Source organism: Cricetulus griseus, chromosome 6 (assembly GCF_003668045.3).
Source record: "Cricetulus griseus strain 17A/GY chromosome 6, alternate assembly CriGri-PICRH-1.0, whole genome shotgun sequence".
Lineage (NCBI taxonomy): Eukaryota > Metazoa > Chordata > Mammalia > Rodentia > Cricetidae > Cricetulus > Cricetulus griseus.
This window is the reverse complement of record NC_048599.1, coordinates 74,903,701-74,923,759: the sequence shown is the minus strand read 5'-3', so window position 1 is coordinate 74,923,759 and position 20,059 is coordinate 74,903,701. Positions and strand designations below refer to the sequence as shown.

Below are 20,059 nucleotides of genomic sequence, written 5' to 3'. Positions count from 1 at the left end.
TTTAGGTCCCTGTCCTATGCCTCTGGTCTCCAGTTAAAAAGAAAAAAACACACTAAACCCTAAATCACACAGCTAGCAAATGCTAGTGTGAGGGCTAGTCTCCTGAAGTCCACACTCTCCCCATTACCATCACTGATGCTGCCAGGTCATCATTCTACAGGCAAATATTACGTTCAGGAAGATTTGTCTAGCCTGGTAAGAGTACCTGAACAAGTGTAACACCCTACTTCCTTGAAAGGCACTGTCATGTCATCTACAATGATGTGTGTTACAATCTTCTAGGTGTTATTATCTTTTCATCTGTTTTGTTTTCATCCACCAAATAATGGTGTTTGTAAACAGAAGCTACCAAACATGTCCTTAGTTTGTCAAAGTGAAAATGTGTGTGCTTCATTCTAAAAATCTTACTGGCCTAGGAAGTGATATAGCATGGGAGAGCCACAAGGTTCTCACTTCCCCACTAGGGGTTCTATGGAGCAGGCTCTCAAGATAGCTTGTGTTCACTTGGGGTGGGTCATCTGGAAAATGGCCAAGTTGCATCTGAAGATGATAGTGGTCAAAATGCTGCCATACTGTTTTGACTATGAGTGGCCTTCACTCATGGGCAGTTTAGCAGAACCCTGATTTTACAAGTGACATTTTAAAACTACAACCAACTGAACTTTCTTTTAGCTGTATACAGTGGCTTTTTCAGAGCAGAGGGAAGGCTTGAGTTACTACCAGGTGTGACTTTCACCTGTGTAGGATGTGGAAGAGTTGAACTCTGGGGCATTCTAATTTTGGTGTAATTCAGGCCACGACTTTCCAAAAGAATGCTCCTCCCCTATCATTTAGAGAATGAAAGAGCTCAAATTTTGGAACTTGGTGTATCTGGATTTGAAACTTAATGTCCTATAGATTTTAAAGCCTATCCCAGTAAAACGGAGTAGTGACATTCCCTTCCCAGAATCATTATGGGAGTGACTCTTGGGAACCCTACTAGTTTTCATGGTGCTTCTTTTTCTTATTATGGGGATCCAGGGTAATGGGGGGCAAACACATCCATATATTTTACAGGTCAGCAGGAATCCATTTGTGCCCTCATTACTCCTATTTTGTCCCCCTACTTTGCCTCTGTTATCTCAGCCCAGGGAATCACTAATCACAAGCTTCATTTCTGTTGCAGTGCCAACAATATGCCCAAGCAGGTGGAAGTTCGCATGCATGACAGCCACCTCAGCTCTGAGGAGCCAAAGCACCGAAACCTGGGCCTGCGCATGTGCGACAAGCTGGGGAAGAACCTCCTGCTCTCACTGACTGTGTTTGGTAGGTGTCGGAGGTCTCTCCTCCCCTTTCTCCGGAGGTCACACCATCCCTTTCTCCTGAATCACCCCATCCCTTTCTTCCAGGCTTTCCTGATTTGTGGGGGTAGCTAGCCCTGCCAAGGCCCTATTAGGCACTGTTGCCTCAGTGGCAAAATCTACCCTTAAACCAACTCTAGCCATCTTCTTGCCTCTGGAATCTGTGGTTCTCAATAACACGAGTATATATTTCCCATGAGTGTGAATATGCAGGTTCCAAGCCACACTTGTGAAGACTATGTTTTGAGCTGTGGAGAGAGAGGCCAAGCAAGGAATCTGCAATGCTGCAAACCTTCTGAGTGATCTCGCAGCAGGCAGGCAGTAGATCACATTTAGACAAGCACTTGCATCAAGATAAGGACAAGAGGGCCAGGAAACCCCACTGAAAGGGACCAAAAGACCAGGTCTTTGCCAGAAGCATCATTGGCTTTGATTAACTGATAAAGTTGAGGAAGAAGCATGGAAGAGGCCCATTCTGATGCTCAGATATGTTCCAAGGCACGTTGGAGGTCTACCTTCCTGCTTCAGGCCTCATACAGGGATGATTCTTCAGTCTGAGCTGTCAATACAATCTCAGTCTTGGGTTTTCTACAGGGTTTATTGAAAACAGAGTAAATGGCAGTTTCTTGTAATGACAGCCACACAGTTTCTCTTCTCAATTCTTTCCTTGCGCTTCCGCTCTCTCTTAGGCTACACAGAAATGCAACTAAAGTTCGCCCCCCCACCTCCTTGCTATCAATCACACCCACCCATTCACCCACCCTTGTGTCATCTCAGCTGCCAGTGTTTCAAAACTGGGGACTGCCTGAGTTCAGTTAGAAACGGGGAACCACAGACATGCCTGAGCTTTTTAAAAAACCATCTACTATGTAATCAAATCTCCCTCATTGTAGAACTTTGTTTTTAACCTGTAGAGCCAAGAACAGGGTCTGTCATTCAGCTATGTCCTTCCCTGCACATCCCTAGAATTGACTCCATGACCCATGTGACTGGCAACTCCTTCTCCATCACCAAGAGGGCTCTGGCCTGGATTCTAGGTTTTGCTTTTGTGGCTTATGCTGGCCACCCATTTTTAACAGTCTAAGGATTTTCTTGCAGAATGTAGGAGTCTGTGAAACAAACAGCACTTCTGCTAGCATGTTCGCCCAACTTGGCTCCTCCCATATTATAGACCATTAGAGCCCTGTTCTATGCCTCTAACCTCCAGTTAAAAAAGGAAGACAGCAGATCCCATTGCCAGATCTGGCTGAGAGAAGAAAAGACACTGCCTGCTGGGAGTTGGTTCTTCTGAGAATCTGTGGTGCTACGTGCAATCAATATCTCAAAAGATTTTGGAGTCAAGTCTTTATTGTTCCCCATGGAGTGTTTAAAAATGTTCTCTGGGCTCCTCCAGTGTCAGAATAGTTGGAATTGTTACAGAAAGGTATCTTGCTAGTTGTCAAAATCGGTTTCCCTCATGTAATGTCTTTATTTTGTGGCATTCATAGTCCATTAGGCAGACACAAGAGAAAGATGATAATCAGTGATAGGAGACCTTGGAGCTATTCATTTGACTAGGGCAAAAATGGAATTTAGATTTCCTCTTTCCCTTCTTGGACAGGTGTCATCCTGGGGGCAGTATGTGGCGGGCTGCTCCGCTTGGCGTCTCCCATCCACCCTGATGTGGTCATGTTGATAGCTTTCCCGGGAGACATCCTCATGAGGATGCTGAAGATGCTCATCCTCCCTCTCATCATCTCCAGTTTGATCACAGGTGAGAGCTCCTTCCTGGTGCCTGCCCAAAGTGCAGCAGAGCCCTTGCCTGCCTTTTGGGTTCAAAGTAGAATTTCTATTTGGCTGAGTCCGTGGACGGGACTGTATCATTGCATTTGTGAGCTTTGTCCTGTCTCTAAGATAAATCACTGGTCCTACAAAAAGAAAGAAAAATACCATCTGTCATTCACTCTGCTGTTTCTTCTAACAGCCAAGGGTATAAAAGAATAGCTATGTATTAAAGGTGATAGTATATTGTTATTTCATTTTTAGTATTTTCAAAAATGTGTTTTATTCAGAAACTGATACAGGAACTGAAAACTTATACTGCCTTTATTATTTACTTAGACAGTTGGGAACTATGAATTAAAAACAGATTAAATGCTAAGCATAAAAGCTGAGGGCATTTTTTAAAAAGAATTATATCCTTACTATGTGATAACATGCTTTCTTATACTTTCGGCTAAGAGAATTAATTAATTTGAGTTTTTCCTATGTTTGAACTCATATTGGTAATTTTCTTCTTACCAGACAATATTATTGAAGCAGGGTATGATGTTTAGCTTAGTGACTACTTTGGAGTTAAGAGTAGGATGTGCCAAGCTGGTTCATAGCTCGGTGCCAACGAGCCAGGTGACTTTGAGTGCTGTCCTTTGCACTGAGCCCTTTGTGGAAGCAGGGCTCAGCAACTCCAGCGGACTCAGATGCTGGCCCAGTTGCCCCACAGCCTCACATCAGAAACACTGGGTTTCAGATTCAAGTGTCAGGGACCTACTGAGTTTGTCAGCATTAAACCCTGGGCTGAGTGACTTTGCGCTTCTCTCCAAATGAGATAAAAATGTTCTCCTGGCCTGTTCAGCAGATCTCCTGCAGGCCATCTGGGAGAGACCTGGCTTCCTTGGGCCAGAATTAGACTTTGGGTTGGAGAGAGAAGTGGGTCATATGCGGGTCAGATTGATTCAGAGAAATTCACACCAACTTCCTCCCCCGGGGACGTGAAGAACAGCAGATCCCCAGAAAGGGCTTCAGTCTCTCTGTTCAGCAAAGGTAGGAACTGAAACCAGGAAGTGGGCACACTGAAAAAAACATCTGGAGAAGAAACCCACGGGAGGCTGAGGTCTGTGTGACTTAACCTGGAGTTTCCTCTCACCTCCCTCAGTGCAGATGTTGCTGGCAGCTGCTTCGTATACATGTTCTCTGGCAGCCACATGAGGGCCGCCATGTTTCAATACAAAGTGATGGGCAGGCCATGCTGACTCTCCATTTAAGTCTCTAGTAATGTATTCTAAAGACATTTGAGCATGCCTTTGATGCCCTAGCTTTGGAGTCTCCTAAATAAGGACAATAAATAGTAATAGGAACATACAAGTGAAACACTAGCCTCAGCTAGACCATCACTTCAGAGAAGATAATGGAAATGGAAAGGACAAAAATGGAAAGGACATTATCTTGGAATTAAAAAATGGAAAACTCTTCAATGTTATTTTCATATATGTGATAGTGACTAACACAGTATATAAATCATACAACCATCTGTAAACTATGAGCCAATTATCACCAACTTTCCTCAGCTCCCAAGAATCTCAAGAAGTGCTGGATGGTAGTGGCCCATGTCTTTAATCCCAGCACATGGGAGGCAGAGGCAGGTGGATCTCTGTGAGTTCAAAGCCAGCCTGGTTTACAGAGCGAGTTCCAGGACAGCCAGGGATACACAGAGAATCCCTGTCTTGCTGGGGGGGGGGGGCATGTCAAAAAATACCTCTAGAAAATAGAAATTTGAAGTGTAGAATTTAGTAGGAAGAGTGTTAGCTGACCATTAATGTATCTGAATGATAGGAAACCAGGGGTTGCACTTATGTAGAGAATGAGGACATGGGTAAAAAAAGAACAGAACTGATCTTTCTGGATTTCTTTTAAACCCAGGGTTGTCAGGCCTGGATGCTAAAGCCAGTGGCCGCCTAGGCACAAGAGCCATGGTGTATTACATGTCCACGACCATCATTGCCGCAGTGCTGGGGGTCATCCTGGTGTTGGCCATCCACCCAGGCAATCCCAAACTCAAGAAGCAGCTGGGGCCAGGGAAGAAAAACGACGAGGTGTCTAGTCTGGATGCCTTTCTGGATCTCATTAGAAATCTCTTCCCGGAGAACCTGGTGCAAGCCTGTTTCCAGCAGGTAACCCAAAGCCCCCAGTGTCATCCCTGTCCAATCTTCCACCTAATCCTTGAGACATAGAGACAGTTTCAACTCCAAATAGCAATTTTCTTAATACTTATTTATTCCTGCCAGGCCCAAGTGTTGTGCAAAGTGCTCTGGGGAAGGATCCTAGGTTTGGAGTCAGATGGCTTGATTTCCAGAATCGTTGTTGCCTGATCCCTTGATATCTCATCACTCTGATACTCACCTTTTCTTGTTTCCTTTTGGTTCCCATCTCTGAGTACATTTTTACAAATCTTGTTCACAACCCTCTAAACTGTCCAGTGGTTCCCAACACTATCTCAAAGCTTTATGTAGTAAAAAAAAAAAAATACTGATTTAATCCAACCTACAAAATGAGAGTCTCTAATCCATCCCCAAGATGAAACAGGGGATTGAGGATAATTTTTTTAATTGTTAAAAGAGCATACATCTATAATCCTAGCCCTGGTGAGGCAAAGATAGGGGGATCCCTGTGGTTTTCTGACCAGACAGTATAATTGAATCTGCAAGTTCCTGGTTCACTGGGAGACCCTGTCTCAAAACCTAAGAGGGAGAAAGACCAAGGTAGGCGCTGATATCAACCATTGGCCTCCACATGCACTTTCAAACACACACACACACACACACACACACACACACACACACACACACACACACACACTTATAACTTTTAAAAATAGATAATTCTGCTGAGACCACTGAGTCATCAGCCAAGGCTACATTTTCTGCCATGTTTCCTTCCGCAGGCCCAACTTAGGTTGGCACATGTCTCAATCCCCATTAGCTCATGAAAAGACTACACTGGAGCTCATACGTCTCCTTCAGTCCTTCTCAGGGAACCACTGAAGAATGACACGGGCAGCTTAGAAGAAGGATCTGGATTTCCAGCCCTCAGTGCAGTGCCAGCTCCCACTGAGCCCATATCACACTAGGCTGGGACGGGTTTCTCTGATCTTTAAATGTCATCTGATAAAGAAATGATGAGCATTTAAAATGAGAGATCTACTCATCACCTTGATTTGATCATCGTCAGTGTCTGCATGTATGAAAATATCCCATATATATGTATTCATGTGTGGAAATCTTCCATTACACACCATAAATATGTATAATTAAGTCAATGTGGCCGGCCTCATGTTAAAGAACACCATTCCAGACAGGGAAAGTAGGATGTACAGTGACCAAAAGTTGGAGAAAGGAATCTTACTGAGGTCCCCCTCTTCATCTGCTTGCTAGCCTCGCTTAGGAGGATGAAGTTGCTTGCTTTGGAGTAGTAGATACAAGTGGCTGCTGAGTCTATTTTGAACATTTTGAAATGTGAGTTTTGGATCCTGGGAAATTGGCTAAGAAAAGGTCCGACAAATCTGATCTCCTTCCTGTGCCTGGTCACACCTCAGATAACTTCAGTTCAGCTTGGAAAACGAGACCAGAAAGCCCCAGGACTCAGAGTTACTACTCTGATCCTGTTGGATTCAGATTCTGTAGTGTTGGCCATATTCACATTTGGGGTCTTCCCCGGATGATGATGGTCTTTACCCAATGGCAAAGAGTTCTATCAGGACTCTAGGGCATAGAAGACTATATCAGGATCTATTCCTCCCCTGCCATGATCCTACCTCTTCCTAGGGACACTTGGCTTTGGTTTCCCCAGCTAAGGCCAGTGTCAAGATTCCTTTGAGTTGGGGCAATATGAGGAATAATAGTGTACAGTCCTCTACTTTGAGGTGAAAATGGGTATAGATCCTCACTCTGGTTCCAAGGGCCTTGGCCAGAGGGGACCATTCTTACAGAGTAACACAACATTGACAGAGGTGGAGGAGGAGGGTTGGTACTAGAGTCCTTTCTGGGTCCCTGTGGTCTGGCAGGGAGTGTTTTTAAATTGCCTGTTTTGAGTGAAGGGGGATTCCTGACCAGAATTAGAAACAGATGTAAAGAGGAAGGAGAACTATTCCTAGATTGGAGGAAGCTTTCAGTCGTCCTGGCTTGCTCAAGTAAGACCCTGTATGGGTGAAAGCAAGGGATCCTGCCTGTGATTTAGGACTGGCTGGGAGATCATAAACTTTCACATGTTTCCTGTAACATGTAGGAAGGCAGAACTCCTTATTTAAAAAAAAAACTGAGTCAGGGGGATGGCTGGTTTTCTATTGAAAAATAACTAGCATGACAGCTATGGGTATAGACAAAGCTGCATGTAGCTGAAGGTGGGAGTCTGGCAGGAAGAAAGGTGTGGAGGTGAATTAGGAGACACTTGTGAGTTTTCAGGTTAGGGGTGCTGGTAAGTTGGACTCAGGTACTACAGCTGGTATTCACATGGCCCAACCACAACAGGCTCTGTGAGACCTCGGACAGAAGACCTGACCAATGTGCCAGTGTCCCTGTCTCCTCGGATTCAACTGAAACCCCTTCCTGTGCTGTTCGGAAGCTAGATATTTAGAGCCAAACATGATTCTTGTTGAATCTGGATTCACTGACTAACTAAAAATCAGGGCTTTGGATTAGTTATAGGACATACTAGATGCAAAGCCATTGGCTCCCTGCCTCCTACCTGATCCTGTCTTTCACCATTTACCAAGGTCCATGATAACCTCTTCAGAGTAGTCCAAGCTTTGACATCTCTACCACTCTCAGGATGAGTCACCACCTTTGCTGCTCAGAGCCTGGCAGCTGCATCCAGAAGTGTCCTATCTGGTCACTTTTGTGTTCTCTCTTCTTGCTGCCATTGCCCAGAGCTTGAGCCATCCTCTCCTTGTAGCCAGTCATGGGTCTCCTCTTATCCTGCACAAGTGCATATGGCCAGATAAACATGGGAGACACCTGCCTCCTTCGATAGAAGCCCGCCCATCCTTCTCTCCTGCTCTTGTCATCTCGGTTCTGCGTTGCTGTCAAACTCAGCCACCCAAGGATCAAGTCAGCATAACTTAGCATGTGCTACAGGTGGTGGGAGGAACTCAATGGTGGCCAGGCCATCTGAGTTCAAGTGACAGTTCTGCCAATGAGTATGACGTCTGAAAAGTCAGTTGACTTCTCCATGCATCCTATAGTCTGCATCTATTCAAGGTTCAGCCATCTGTCACCTTCTATGTGCCAGCACCCACATTCTATGATTTTGAATGATTTCTATTTTAATGCCCTTGAAAGTGGTATTTTTTGAGGCTAAGATGTGAATTTTTGCATGCAGGATGCCTGACACTTTTAAAATTAGAACCATTTCCAAGAATGTCGAGGAATAAATGGAGACATGCTTGGGGATTGTTAAGCAAGGGTTAGCTGGTTTCGCTGCCTGAAAGAAAGGGTATTTTCCTACCGTACATAAGAATCACATGATTCTGGAAAGATGCCTACTGGCAGCTGTCGCTCTTGGTGCCCAGATTCCAGCAGAGCATGGTTTTTGGAAAGACCCAAGGCCTAAGAGAGGCTTCTGGTGACTCCATGCAGCAGAAGGAATATCTAGCTGGGTATCACAGTTTGGAAGACAGCAGTTGGACATATGGCATCATTCCCCAACCAGGGGTGTTATCATGGGGAGGAAAAAGGGACACTTGTTCCTCAGCAACTGTACTGCTCAGGGTGCTTAAGGGGTGAATGGATTTCATAAGTTTTGTAATAATCTTGTCAGTAGGACAGTTGCACCTTACTGCATATACAGTGAGATAACATGCTGTTGAGCGTAAACACAAACTAATTCCCATTTTTGTTAGCCCCATTTTGTCATTTCTCAGTTAACATCCTGGGAACCTTAAACTACATGGTTGGCTGGGCTCTTGTTGACCTTTTAGACCACACCTCATCTTTATACTTTTTTCTTTCCTCCTCCATTAGATTCAGACAGTGACAAAGAAAGTCCTGGTGGCACCTCAGGCTGAGGAGGTCAATACAACCAAGGCCGTCATCTCCATGTTGAATGAGACCATGAACGAGGCCTCTGAAGAAACTAAGATCGTTATAAAGAAGGGCCTGGAGTTCAAAGATGGGATGAATGTCTTAGGTAGGCAAACTGGTTGTTAGTGTCCTTCACCTCTGTTCCTACAGTGACCCAGCCTTTTGAAGCTGCCTTCTTCCCTCAGTTCTTATTTTCCCAAGCTTTCTTCTAAAACAATAGCAAAACAAAACAAAAAAACAGTAACTCTGCTGGCCTCTAGGTGGCGCAGGAGGCTCTCTCTGGGGAACAGTATGAGGGTCACTGAGATTGAGAGCTGAGCCATGAAGGAAGAGGGATAGAAGGATGGGCAGAAGGGAGACCTCCAAAGGGATATGGCAGCCGGAGATCAGGGATGGGAAAATAGGAAGGGACTGACTTTTTTCAGGTACATTCCTTGGCTCTGTCTAATATTGTCAGGTCACCTTATCTAACTATCCATTTTATGAAATAAAGTATCCTTATCTTTTTCATTTATTAAGCATTTTTTTTCAGACGTCACTGTGCAGGAGCACCTTGCTGGTTGCCCCATCCCAGCTTGCAGTCTATAACAAATGCAGAGCTACCAGTATTGGCCAGCATTAGTTGGGAGAACAAAGGGGTACTGTAGAGCATCATGTTTAATTATCTAGGATTTCAGGGACCTCTCTTCTCAAGCTTGGTGCCTTCTCCCCACTCCATCCAATGGTTCTCTTCAGCTGGACAGATGTGGGTTTCGGGATAACTCACTGGTTGTCTACCTCAGGGCAAGTTGCTCCACTTCTCTGAGTCTCAGAGGGAAAGTTGAAATGGGATTGGCATGGGTTTCGTAGACAGACCGTTGTAACTATGAAATGAGGTTGTATATATAAAGCACACTAGCACATGCCTTGAGTTCTGTTCAGACAAGCTCTGACCATTATTAAACGTAGACAAAGAACCGAGGAGGAACTCAACCAGAAAACATCTCACAAAGTGCGGGGGTGAGGTTTCCCTCATGGGATTGGCTCCAAATTTTCCCAGTTTTACTACCCACCCAGCCATCTTAGGGCTTCAGGGTGGGCCCACACACCTCAAATTCCACCACTCATCAATATTATGATGTCAAGAAAATGGGACATTTGTCCATATGATGGAAAGAATTGGAAAAATCTGAATTTGTAAGCGACATCTCCCAACCAAGTTTTCTAAGGACTCAGGTGAGAACTCCTGTCCTTTTGTCATCTCAGAGATCAAGTGCCCTTGCGTCCTTGGACTGTTATGGGATAAACTTGAATTCTAGGTCAATAACAAATACCAGTTATTTAGCATAAGTTTGTCCCAAGTGCCTGGGCTATTCTAAAACTAAGGGGGGTAAAAAGAGTTCATATGTATCTGGAATTCAGAATGTGACTGGGAGTCCTGTTCGATTGGTTATTCTGTGTTTGGGGGTCCTTCTTCATGGACATCCATACTGTAGAGAGGGAGGCAGAGGAGCAGGCAACCCTATGACCACAGGGCTGAAGCCCATCTTTTTTGTTTGGACTGGAAGAAAGCAGGTTGGATAAGGTAAGTGTGAGGGAAGAGATAAGTGGGTTGCCAGGCAACAAGTGATCAGTAAACACAGGTGACAAGCAGTGGGAGGCCAGGGGTGGTTGGAGGAAGGAGGAGGAAGTGTGAGAGTCCCTCTGGGAAAGTTTTGCAGCCTTGCCAGCAGCCTCTCTCTCCACTGTAAAGATACCTACAGCCCTTGCTGTAGCCCTTCTCAGCTCCCCGGGTCCCTTCTGGTGGGTCATAACTTTAGATCCCACCTCCTTGAAACCCCTCCTCTCCAGAAGGCCAATACTTTGGAATAAATGATTCAGACAGTCCTAATCTTTTCCAGAGTCTTGATGAATTCTAGAAAGTCACATGACCTTTGGCTGTGCCTGGGAGTTTCAAAACACTGGCAACTCGCTCAGCCCCAACGGCCAGTCTAAGAGGGCTTTGTTCAAATGAAACACCCCTGTTCCAGTGAGCAATTTCAATTAGGCAATGTTTACCCAGGGAAATGGCAGGCCGAATCCGGCTTTCCATCCAAGTACACAGCAAGGCACTGTGAAGCCAAGGGAAGGTAGATTGTTGAGAAACTTCCCATTTGCCAATCACAGCTGAAATAAGGTTCTTTCCATGGCCTTGCAAGAGTTAGTAGCTTTGTTTTTTTTTGTTTTGTTTTGTTTTGTTTTTCTGCTCTTTGATTTTTGGAAAGTCCCAAGGACTAGGCGTTGCAATACAGTAAGATACAGCCCAAGCTCTGCCTTCCACTTCCTCAAGGACATGTTTTTCCCCTCGGAAACCTAGAGAGCTACAGTGTGTGGTGCAGCACACATAAGATTCCAGCACTTAGAAGGCTGAGACAGGACTAGTCAAAGACCAACTTGAGTACAAATCAAGACTGATCTCAAAAACCAGCTAAACAGGTGAACTCCCAAACCAATTCTTGATCCCCACCTTAACTCTAATTGCTTAAACTAGTGTCAACTGCTCCTTTAAAAATCTTTTTATGTTTTTTTTTATAAACTCATAGATATTCAAATGTCTGTCGTCTCTGAGGGGAGTCTTCATTCTAATTCTTTGGAACCTTAAGACCTTGTACATCATCAAATAGTATTAACTAAGCAGCAATTGGACTTCTCAGCCTGAGTTTTCACAGATGGAGTCTTTGCCATCATACCCAACAAACTGCCCTCCATAGATTGAGAGAAGGGGAGAGGAAAAGCTGGGACCCAACATTCAATATCATTGAAAATTAGTTAATTCTACCCCATATCCAGTCTTCACTGAGCCCCATCTTCCTTGGGTCAGTAACTCAATAGTGAAGTTACTAATCAATCCCTCAGGTCAAGAGCCAAGGAGGAGAGATATTAAATTCCAAATATTAGCAAACTAAATACAAGGGCTGCCTTATTTTCACTTAAAAGAGATGGGATCCTATCAAGCATAGTTGACTAGGCTCATGAATGGTTGGTGTAGAGAAGAAGGGTGGCTTTGGGAGATGTGAAAAAAAGGATAAATAAAGTCAGAGGCTCAGAGAGAAGGAATTTATGTCTAAGAGAATCAAATTACAATGCTGTGGTGTACCTAATAGAAGCCAAATTCAGGCATAACCGGATATAATAAGGAAAGACTGGAAAGGAGGCCTGCTAGTCTGAGGAAGGGGAGAGAAGAATTGGAATATGGCCAGTTCTTCAGAATCAGATAAGAAGCCAAATGGACAAGAAGTGTTCTGTGGCTGGGAAAATAACTGTGACTTACACTCCATGTATGTAGTCAGGATTAGGTCACCAAGACTGGGAATGGGTTAAGGGTCCAGGAGCGTGTGTTGATTGCAGTAAAAAAATCTGGACTTAGATAGTCCCCAGGCAGTACTGGGACTACTGTTAGCCACAGAGTATGCCCAGTCCCTGGGTGTGTGAAGGTGAGACACTGGGGGTGAGGTGGAGGGTAGGGTGGGGTGGGGAGGCGAGGGAGAAGGTTGTGAATCTCTGGCAAGAGACACCAGGCTTGGTTTTTGAGGAAGTAAAAAACAAGGGAGGGTCACCAGGTCCTTAGACAGATGATGAGGCAAAAGGCCTGGGGTTGAGTGTTGGATTTGCTTCTTCAGTATGTAGTGAAATTAGGCTGCCATCAAGAGGGTGGGGAGTAAGCTCCCCAAATCCTTCCTGCCTTGTGTTAAGGTTGACCCTGGAGGCTGATGTCAAGAAAAGAGAGAAGATGGCTGAGAGGGGAGGAATTGGCAAGATTTAACGATTAACTCTGCCTTCTGGCTTTATTATCCTGAAAAAAAAATAAGAAAAAAAAATAAAACATGACAAGTAGAATTTTAAAAGGGGTGATTAATTGGGGTTTCCTAGCTAGTTTGGATTTCTTGTTCTTTCCTGTTTCATCATTCTTCTTCCTTCCACATTTGCTATGTAGCTGGAGGGTAGTCCCAGGGTGACGTGTACCTGCCCTGATTATCTCAGAACAACACCAAAATGGTCTAGACATTTCTCCAGCAAGGGCTTTATGGGCTAGTTGGTCTCTGCTGTTCCAAAGTTTGCATGACAATCCCAACAGGCCCCTCTCTGTTAATCTGTGTGATAATGGGAGCTGTTCACACATGATTTGCTAAGTGAGGAGGAGGATAAGACAGCACCTTTCATTTTGGAATGAAAATGGCTTCCTTTTCTTCAAGGAATTCACAACTGAACTGCTTAAAGTTTAGCCTGCACATGTGAAAAATGTCAAGAAAAGCAACAATTATAGGATGGGGGGTGGCTTTCAGTGTGAAATGTAATGTTTTTTTTTTTTTTTCCTTCTAATTCCTAATTTATCCAAGGGTGACTAGCAGGCAAAATTGGCCCCATACATCAGTCATGCTGAAGCATTAGGGAAAAGAAGCACACACTTGGTCATTTGTCCTGAGTAATGTTCCTTGTCCACAGGTCTGATAGGGTTCTTCATTGCTTTCGGCATTGCCATGGGGAAGATGGGTGAGCAGGCCAAACTGATGGTGGAGTTCTTCAACATACTGAATGAGATCGTAATGAAGTTAGTGATCATGATCATGTGGTAAGTTTACTTAGTCTGACATCATTGTAACGGTGCCATATAAAGCCTTGGGGTCCCCAGAGGACAGTGGAGTCCCCGGAGTATGAAAAGGGTAGGCGTGGACCAGTGGGTGTGGAGAAAGTGGTAGAAATTCTCCTTCTTTTCCTCTTGCTTACCTTTCCCCACAATGGTGATTATTGGTCCAAATCTGATGTGTTACCTAATTCTGTTTGTCCTTTGACTTGAGGATGGATTTTTTTTTTTTTTCATTTCCCATGTTCATCCCAGCTCAGGCTTCTATAAGGAAGTGCTATATACAAAGTGACTTGCTCACCCCAGATACTTCTCTGAGTTCAGAAAACTGGAAGTCTGAAATCAAGGTGTCTGTATGACCAACTTCTAACACATTTATCTGAGTTATGGAAGAAACAGCTCAGGGGAAAAAGGAAGAGAGAACATCCCAGGTCCCCTCCCAAGAGCATAGTTTTAGAGTTATTTCTGCTGCTATAACAACATACTGCAGGCTAGGTACAATCAAAAACAGAGGAATTAAAAAATCACAGGTTGGGAGACTGGGAAGTGCAAAATCAGTCATTAGCAGATTTGGTATCTGGTGGGGGGCTGATCCTTGCAGATGATTCTTTATACAAGCCCTCACGTGGTGGGAGGAATGAATAGGCTTCGCCCAGGCACTTCTATTAAAACACTAATCTCATTTAAGAGGGCTTATCTCCAAGTGGCCCATCTCCTAAACCTCTGTTCTGAGGTTATGACTCAACACATAGGAATTTGGGGGACAGAACTGTTCAAACTTTAGTAGACACTAGTCTCATTCATTAGGGTGTAGTCTAATCTCCTCTAAAAGCCCCACTTCTACATGCCCAGTATTAGGACTTAAAATTTTAAATAGGGGAGAAGCAATATATATTCAGTTCATCAAAATGGCTAATAAAATAAAATAAAACGAAGAAAAAGAAAATCAATAGGATAATAACATTCCATAACATGATAATTAAAAGAAATATACATTATCTCCAGAGAACCAAATGTGGTGATGTGTTTGTGGTTGCTTCTCATGAAAACTCTAGGAATGAGAGGCCAACTGGAAGCTTTGAGGTTTCAGTTCAATAAGATAACCAAAATATTAGTTTTGGCATGTTCAACTCATCACCTCATTGAATGTTTTTTTTAAAACAAAGGGATAAAGGAGTACTGGTAAAATGCAGTGTTCCCGTCTGTAATGGTGCTGGGTTTTCAGCTCCTTAGGTGATGCTACATGTTTGAGTACTTATTTTGTATAAGACTTAAGCTAGCTTGGGATGATGTGTCTTTTAGGTCCACGTGAGTCTTCTACTGGCTTGGTAGATAATGACCCTAAGCAGCACCAGCCTTTTGCTTAAACAGTATTTCATGTCCTTGTTGCCTAGAATTTCCAGCAGTATGCACATCCTTGCAGTAAAGATGTGGATGGCATGAGTAAAGATGAAGATAGTCATCCTTCCTTCACACCCCTGTCATTTCCACAGAGTCCTTGGAGGGAATTAGGTTCTTCAAGGAAAGTTGATGAAGCATTGGAATGGAGAGTATGGATTAGGAAGTTACCACTTGGTGAAACCTTCACCCCTAAAGGTTTAGCACATTGTCCCTGGGTTTAAAGAGGGCTGTGAGTCTGGCCTGCAGAAGTTTCCTTACAGGTTTCCATTGTCCCATCCAGAAAGGTAAACAGGTTTTTTATGACTAGCGAGCGGCCCATGCCTATCATTCTTTAGGTGTCTCATCCACATCATCATTTGATAACATGAAGCCTGTGGGAAGGTTCAGGGTAAAATTGGTAGCACTGTTAGCTGACCCCTCAAACCAGAAATCATCATTGTTTTACTTAGGGTTTCTATTGCTGTGACAAACCCTTTGACCAAAGAGCACATTGGGGAGGAAAGAGTTTATTATATTAGGCTTACACTTCAGCATTGCTGCTCATCACTGAAGGAAGTCAGGACAGGAACTCAAAACAGGGCAGCATCCCAGAAGCAGGAGCTGATGCAGAGGCCATGGAAGGGACCTTCTTACTGATTTGCTTCCCATGCTTTGTTCAACCCAACTTTTTATAGAACCCAGGACCACCTACCCAGGGATAGCACCACCCACCATGGGCTGGGCCCTCCCCTATTGATCGCTAAATTAGAAAATGCCTTACAGTTGGATCTCATGGAGGCATTTTCTCAGCTGAGGCTCCTTCCTCTGATGACTCTAGCTTGTGTCAAGCTGACACACACAACCAGCCTGTATAATTATATTCTTTATGTAGTGGTAAGAATAGTTAAAAAAGCAAAATCTAGCATTATGAAGATAATATAATTTGTATTGTTAGTTCCATTTTTTAAAATTATTTTGAGATAGGCTCTCATGTAGCCCAAGAAAGACCTTGACTTGACTCTCCCTCTGAGCATTGGTATGTACCTCCACATTTGGCTTCAAAATTATGATCATTAAAATGTAGATTGGAATGATTTTTATCTTGTTATGTGCGCAACTTCAATTATTATATTATTAAATTAACTCATTTATTAAAGAAATTATTATCATTAAATCACAATTAAGACTTACCATTTTTTTCAATATGCGTGGTATTAATTTGATAACTTTCCATGGTCACATTTTTTTATCCTAATAATACCTACCAAAACAGATGGTTTCAGAAGCCCATTTTCTGATGATCGAAGTAAGCACAAAGGTTGAGTTGCCCAGGGATGCAATGCTGTATTGTCCTAACTCAGTTTCTTTTGGAGCTCGAAGTAGATGAAACCCAAGAACTTCTGGCTACCAGCCATGTGACCTTAAGCAAGTTAGACCCATTTAAATCCTAATATTCTAATTAGTGAGAGAAAATAATTGTAAACTCCATGTCATGAAGTTGCTTCGAGAATTAGGTGAAATGGTGACCCCAGTCATTGAAACTGTTTTGTTTCCAGAAGGACCACAGCATTTCTATGAATAGGCCTGTGGTTATTCTGTTTCGACCATTACCCCCATCAATCTAACCCTTGTTCCTGCATCTCTGTGTGTATAATTCTTTAAGAAGTCTGAAAACCTCATGATTTTTTTAATTGAAAGTTCTGTAACATCATTTTTTTTTGAAAATTCTTTAAAATTTTTTTCAAAACCCTGAAAAACTCAATAGGAAGTAAAACTTCCTATAGTCTTCCTCTACTAGAAAAAAAAAGAGGTATCTGCCATTTCTTTGTTTCTACCAGTTGACTACTGGTCTTCCACCATCCATACTGTTAAAGGAAGAAGCATTCAATGGAGCTTGTTAAACCTGGGAAGGATGGCTCTCTGCAGGGCTGCCTCAAAGGAAATAGGGACCTCACAGCAATGTGCTTTTACAGTGATGGAGAGAGGCTAGGCTCAGAACCCAACATACTGGAAAGTGGGAATTGATAACCAATGGGGCAGGGGCACACCAAGAGTCAGAGGGATTCTGCTAAGGACCTACCAGAACTTTTTGAAGTCAGGCCAGGTTGGCCAGATACTGCCATGAGAAACCGGATCCCAGGATGGGGATGCTTTGCTAATCTGACTCAATGGGATTCCTTGTTGAAGCAGTGTTTTAAAGGAAGGAGAAAAAATGGAGCCTAAAGATGGAGGCATCTAACTAAAGTTTGGTAAAGCAAAGAATTTTTTTCAGTCCATCTGTTCTTTCACTCAATAAGTAATGCCTTCTAAACTGACAGTGATGTGGTATAATGATGAATGCCGCAGAGGGTTCTGGCCTTCATGAGCCTCATAAGCTAGTGAAAGAAGGGAAAGAAAGACAGACAAATGGAAACAAATGTGACTTCAGTTAGTGATACAGACAACAAAAGCAGGGCATGGGGTAGAGAGTGAAGGAAGGGGGCCAAAGTGGCCAGGATGAGCTGTGTAGGAACAAGGAAGGCACGGTACAGACCTGACAGCACGGTGAACAGAGAGAAGGGTCCTGAGGAGAGGAAGCAGAGAGGGGGAGGCTTTTGAGAATCAGAACAAAGATCTGGAGCCACTGGAGTGAGAATGGTTGAAATGACGACAGGAATGAAGGTGGAGAGACAGGCAGGAGTCAGAGTCTCCAGGGCTCTGTGGGTCACACGGGGGTTGGATTTCATTGATTTGTGACAGGAAGCTTGGGGGATAGTGACCTTATAAACAGGTCTGAAAATACAGAGCTGAAAATACAACTCACCTGTGGGTTTCATGGAAACATTCCCTACTTCTAGCCCAATGACTGTGTCCTGAACTGGAAACGAACCCAATAACTACTGGGTGTCATTTGGCTTCAGAACTGTTGGGTGGAGACTTAAGCCTCTATTTGCACTTAATTATGGTCTTTTTGTTTCAGCTCATGAGTTTTGAATGGTAGCCTTGGACTTTGGGCATTTCTGCCTTTCTTTTCCATGGAATCTCATCTCCAATGAGCTCTTTCATTAATATGGAAGCCTAGGAATACAGCTCACATCAGGTGTAGGGAAGTAACAGCGTAAGTCCAAGGGCAAAGGCTTTTTTATACCCCATTAATACTCATTCAGTTTGGGTGAGCAAGTGTTTGGAGTAGCAAAGGCTTCTACATTCCATATTCCCCCACTCTTATGCTTCACCTTATGGCATTTGGTTAATATTCTCTATCTACAATGGGAGTTGGTGCCTACCCCCATTGCCCAAACTCTACCCTTGCCTCTCTCTAGTCCATCTGGCTTTGGCTCAAATGTGCTGCCCCTGGGGAACTTTGTAGCTGGTTTTCCTTGGCAAAATGCCTTGATAACATGTTTCCTCCATTCTACGAATTACTTGACCTGTGGAGAGGAGTGGGGAATGACAGAGAATTGAATACCATCCTAAAAAGCTCATATCTGTGTTTCTCTAGACAGCTTTAAAGGATGATTGGTGTTTGAAAAGGAATTAACCTCTTGGTTTATGAAGGTAAACCCTTCAGGGCACCATGGGAAGGCATGCTGTTCCATTATTTACAGTCTCAACGACAAAGTGCTGACCCCTGGGGCTCCATAGCTAATTTATGAGATGTTGTGACTATGGGCACACCAGAAGAATATCAAAATGGCAAGAAACATGAGGGTTAAATGTCATGACAGGAGGCTTGTTTCACACTCCTATTAATCTCTAGAGAAGCTGTCGTCAACCATGGCAAGCAGGCACCCCAGGGAAAAGCAAGTGAGGATCAGGCTGGAAGCTCCACAGAGAAGAGCAGAGCCACGCTAATGTTCTATTCTTTTGCTGGCAGATACAAATCGGCTCTTTCAGAACAAGGTTTGCTTATAATGCTATCTGCCTCTGGGTAGCCCATGAGAGGGTTTAGAAAGACTCATTAGCTCAGACTTGGATAAAAAGGACAAGGAGAGGCCTTGGTGCCCAAGTTTGTGCAAACAGAAGCTGTCATTCAATTCTTTCAAGAGTAAGGAATCAAACTGAGGTGGATGGGGGAGGAATTCACCAGTGCACACAGATGCACTCACTTATGAGCAGTGAACACAGATGTTCATTCACATTTAAGCTTCATGGCAACTTGGTGAGGTTGGAGTCTAACCCCAGTGCACACACTGGAGAAGTGAAAATCTATCACAGAGTGAGGTGCTGTAGTCAGTGAAAGGCTGGGCAAAGTCTATGTTTTCTACCTTTAAGGACTCGAGTCTGCTCTCCATTGCCTTTCTTTAACTTAGGAAAGGACTGGGGCCAGGCCTGATTCCCCGGAGGAAAGAAGGAAGGAAAGAAGGAAGGAAGGAAGGAAGGAAGGAAGGAAGGAAGGAAGGAAGGAAGGAAGGTGGAGGGTGGGAGGGAGAGAAGGAAAGAGGGAAGGAGGGATGGAGAAAGGGAGAAATGGAGAGCTTGTTTACACAGTCCTTTCTTTCCTGACCACCTCATTGGGAGCCTTATTTGGGGATTTTATTTTCTTCTTAGTTATTCTCAAAAATATGTCTATAATTATTGGTGAGGTATAAATCTTCCTACAAATACCTTATTTCAGTCAGATACCATCAGATTGTGAACAAATTCATAGCCAACAACACCTCTATTAGATAATACTACTATTACTAATTATTATTATAATTAATTATAATAAAGAATGGTCCCAGACAAGAAAAAACTAAGTCAAGATGAGTTTTCCCATGAGTAGGAGCAGAACGGTTTCCAAGTGCTCTATAAACTAAGGGCAGCATACAAACTGGGGTAAATATGGGGTAAATTGGTATATGGTGATTGTATGCCAACTTACAAGGAACTGGAACGGTGCACTAAAGGGAAGCAGTTCGGTTTGGTAAGAAAAACTCCCACTTCTG

General features: G+C 43.6%; 1 protein-coding gene across 1 annotated transcript in view; it reads left to right on the top strand.

The window, feature by feature from the left end:
• The window catches only part of Slc1a2 (solute carrier family 1 member 2), a 105,880-nt gene that overhangs the window by 55,629 nt on the left and 30,192 nt on the right, over window positions 1-20,059 (top strand). The window contains exons 2-6 of the mRNA XM_035446778.1: window positions 1,166-1,305; window positions 2,941-3,093; window positions 5,016-5,266; window positions 9,110-9,275; window positions 13,631-13,757. Of these exons, the coding sequence (XP_035302669.1) occupies window positions 1,176-1,305; window positions 2,941-3,093; window positions 5,016-5,266; window positions 9,110-9,275; window positions 13,631-13,757 (827 nt within the window). The 5' untranslated portion in view covers window positions 1,166-1,175. The remainder of the gene's footprint in view (window positions 1-1,165; window positions 1,306-2,940; window positions 3,094-5,015; window positions 5,267-9,109; window positions 9,276-13,630; window positions 13,758-20,059) is intronic.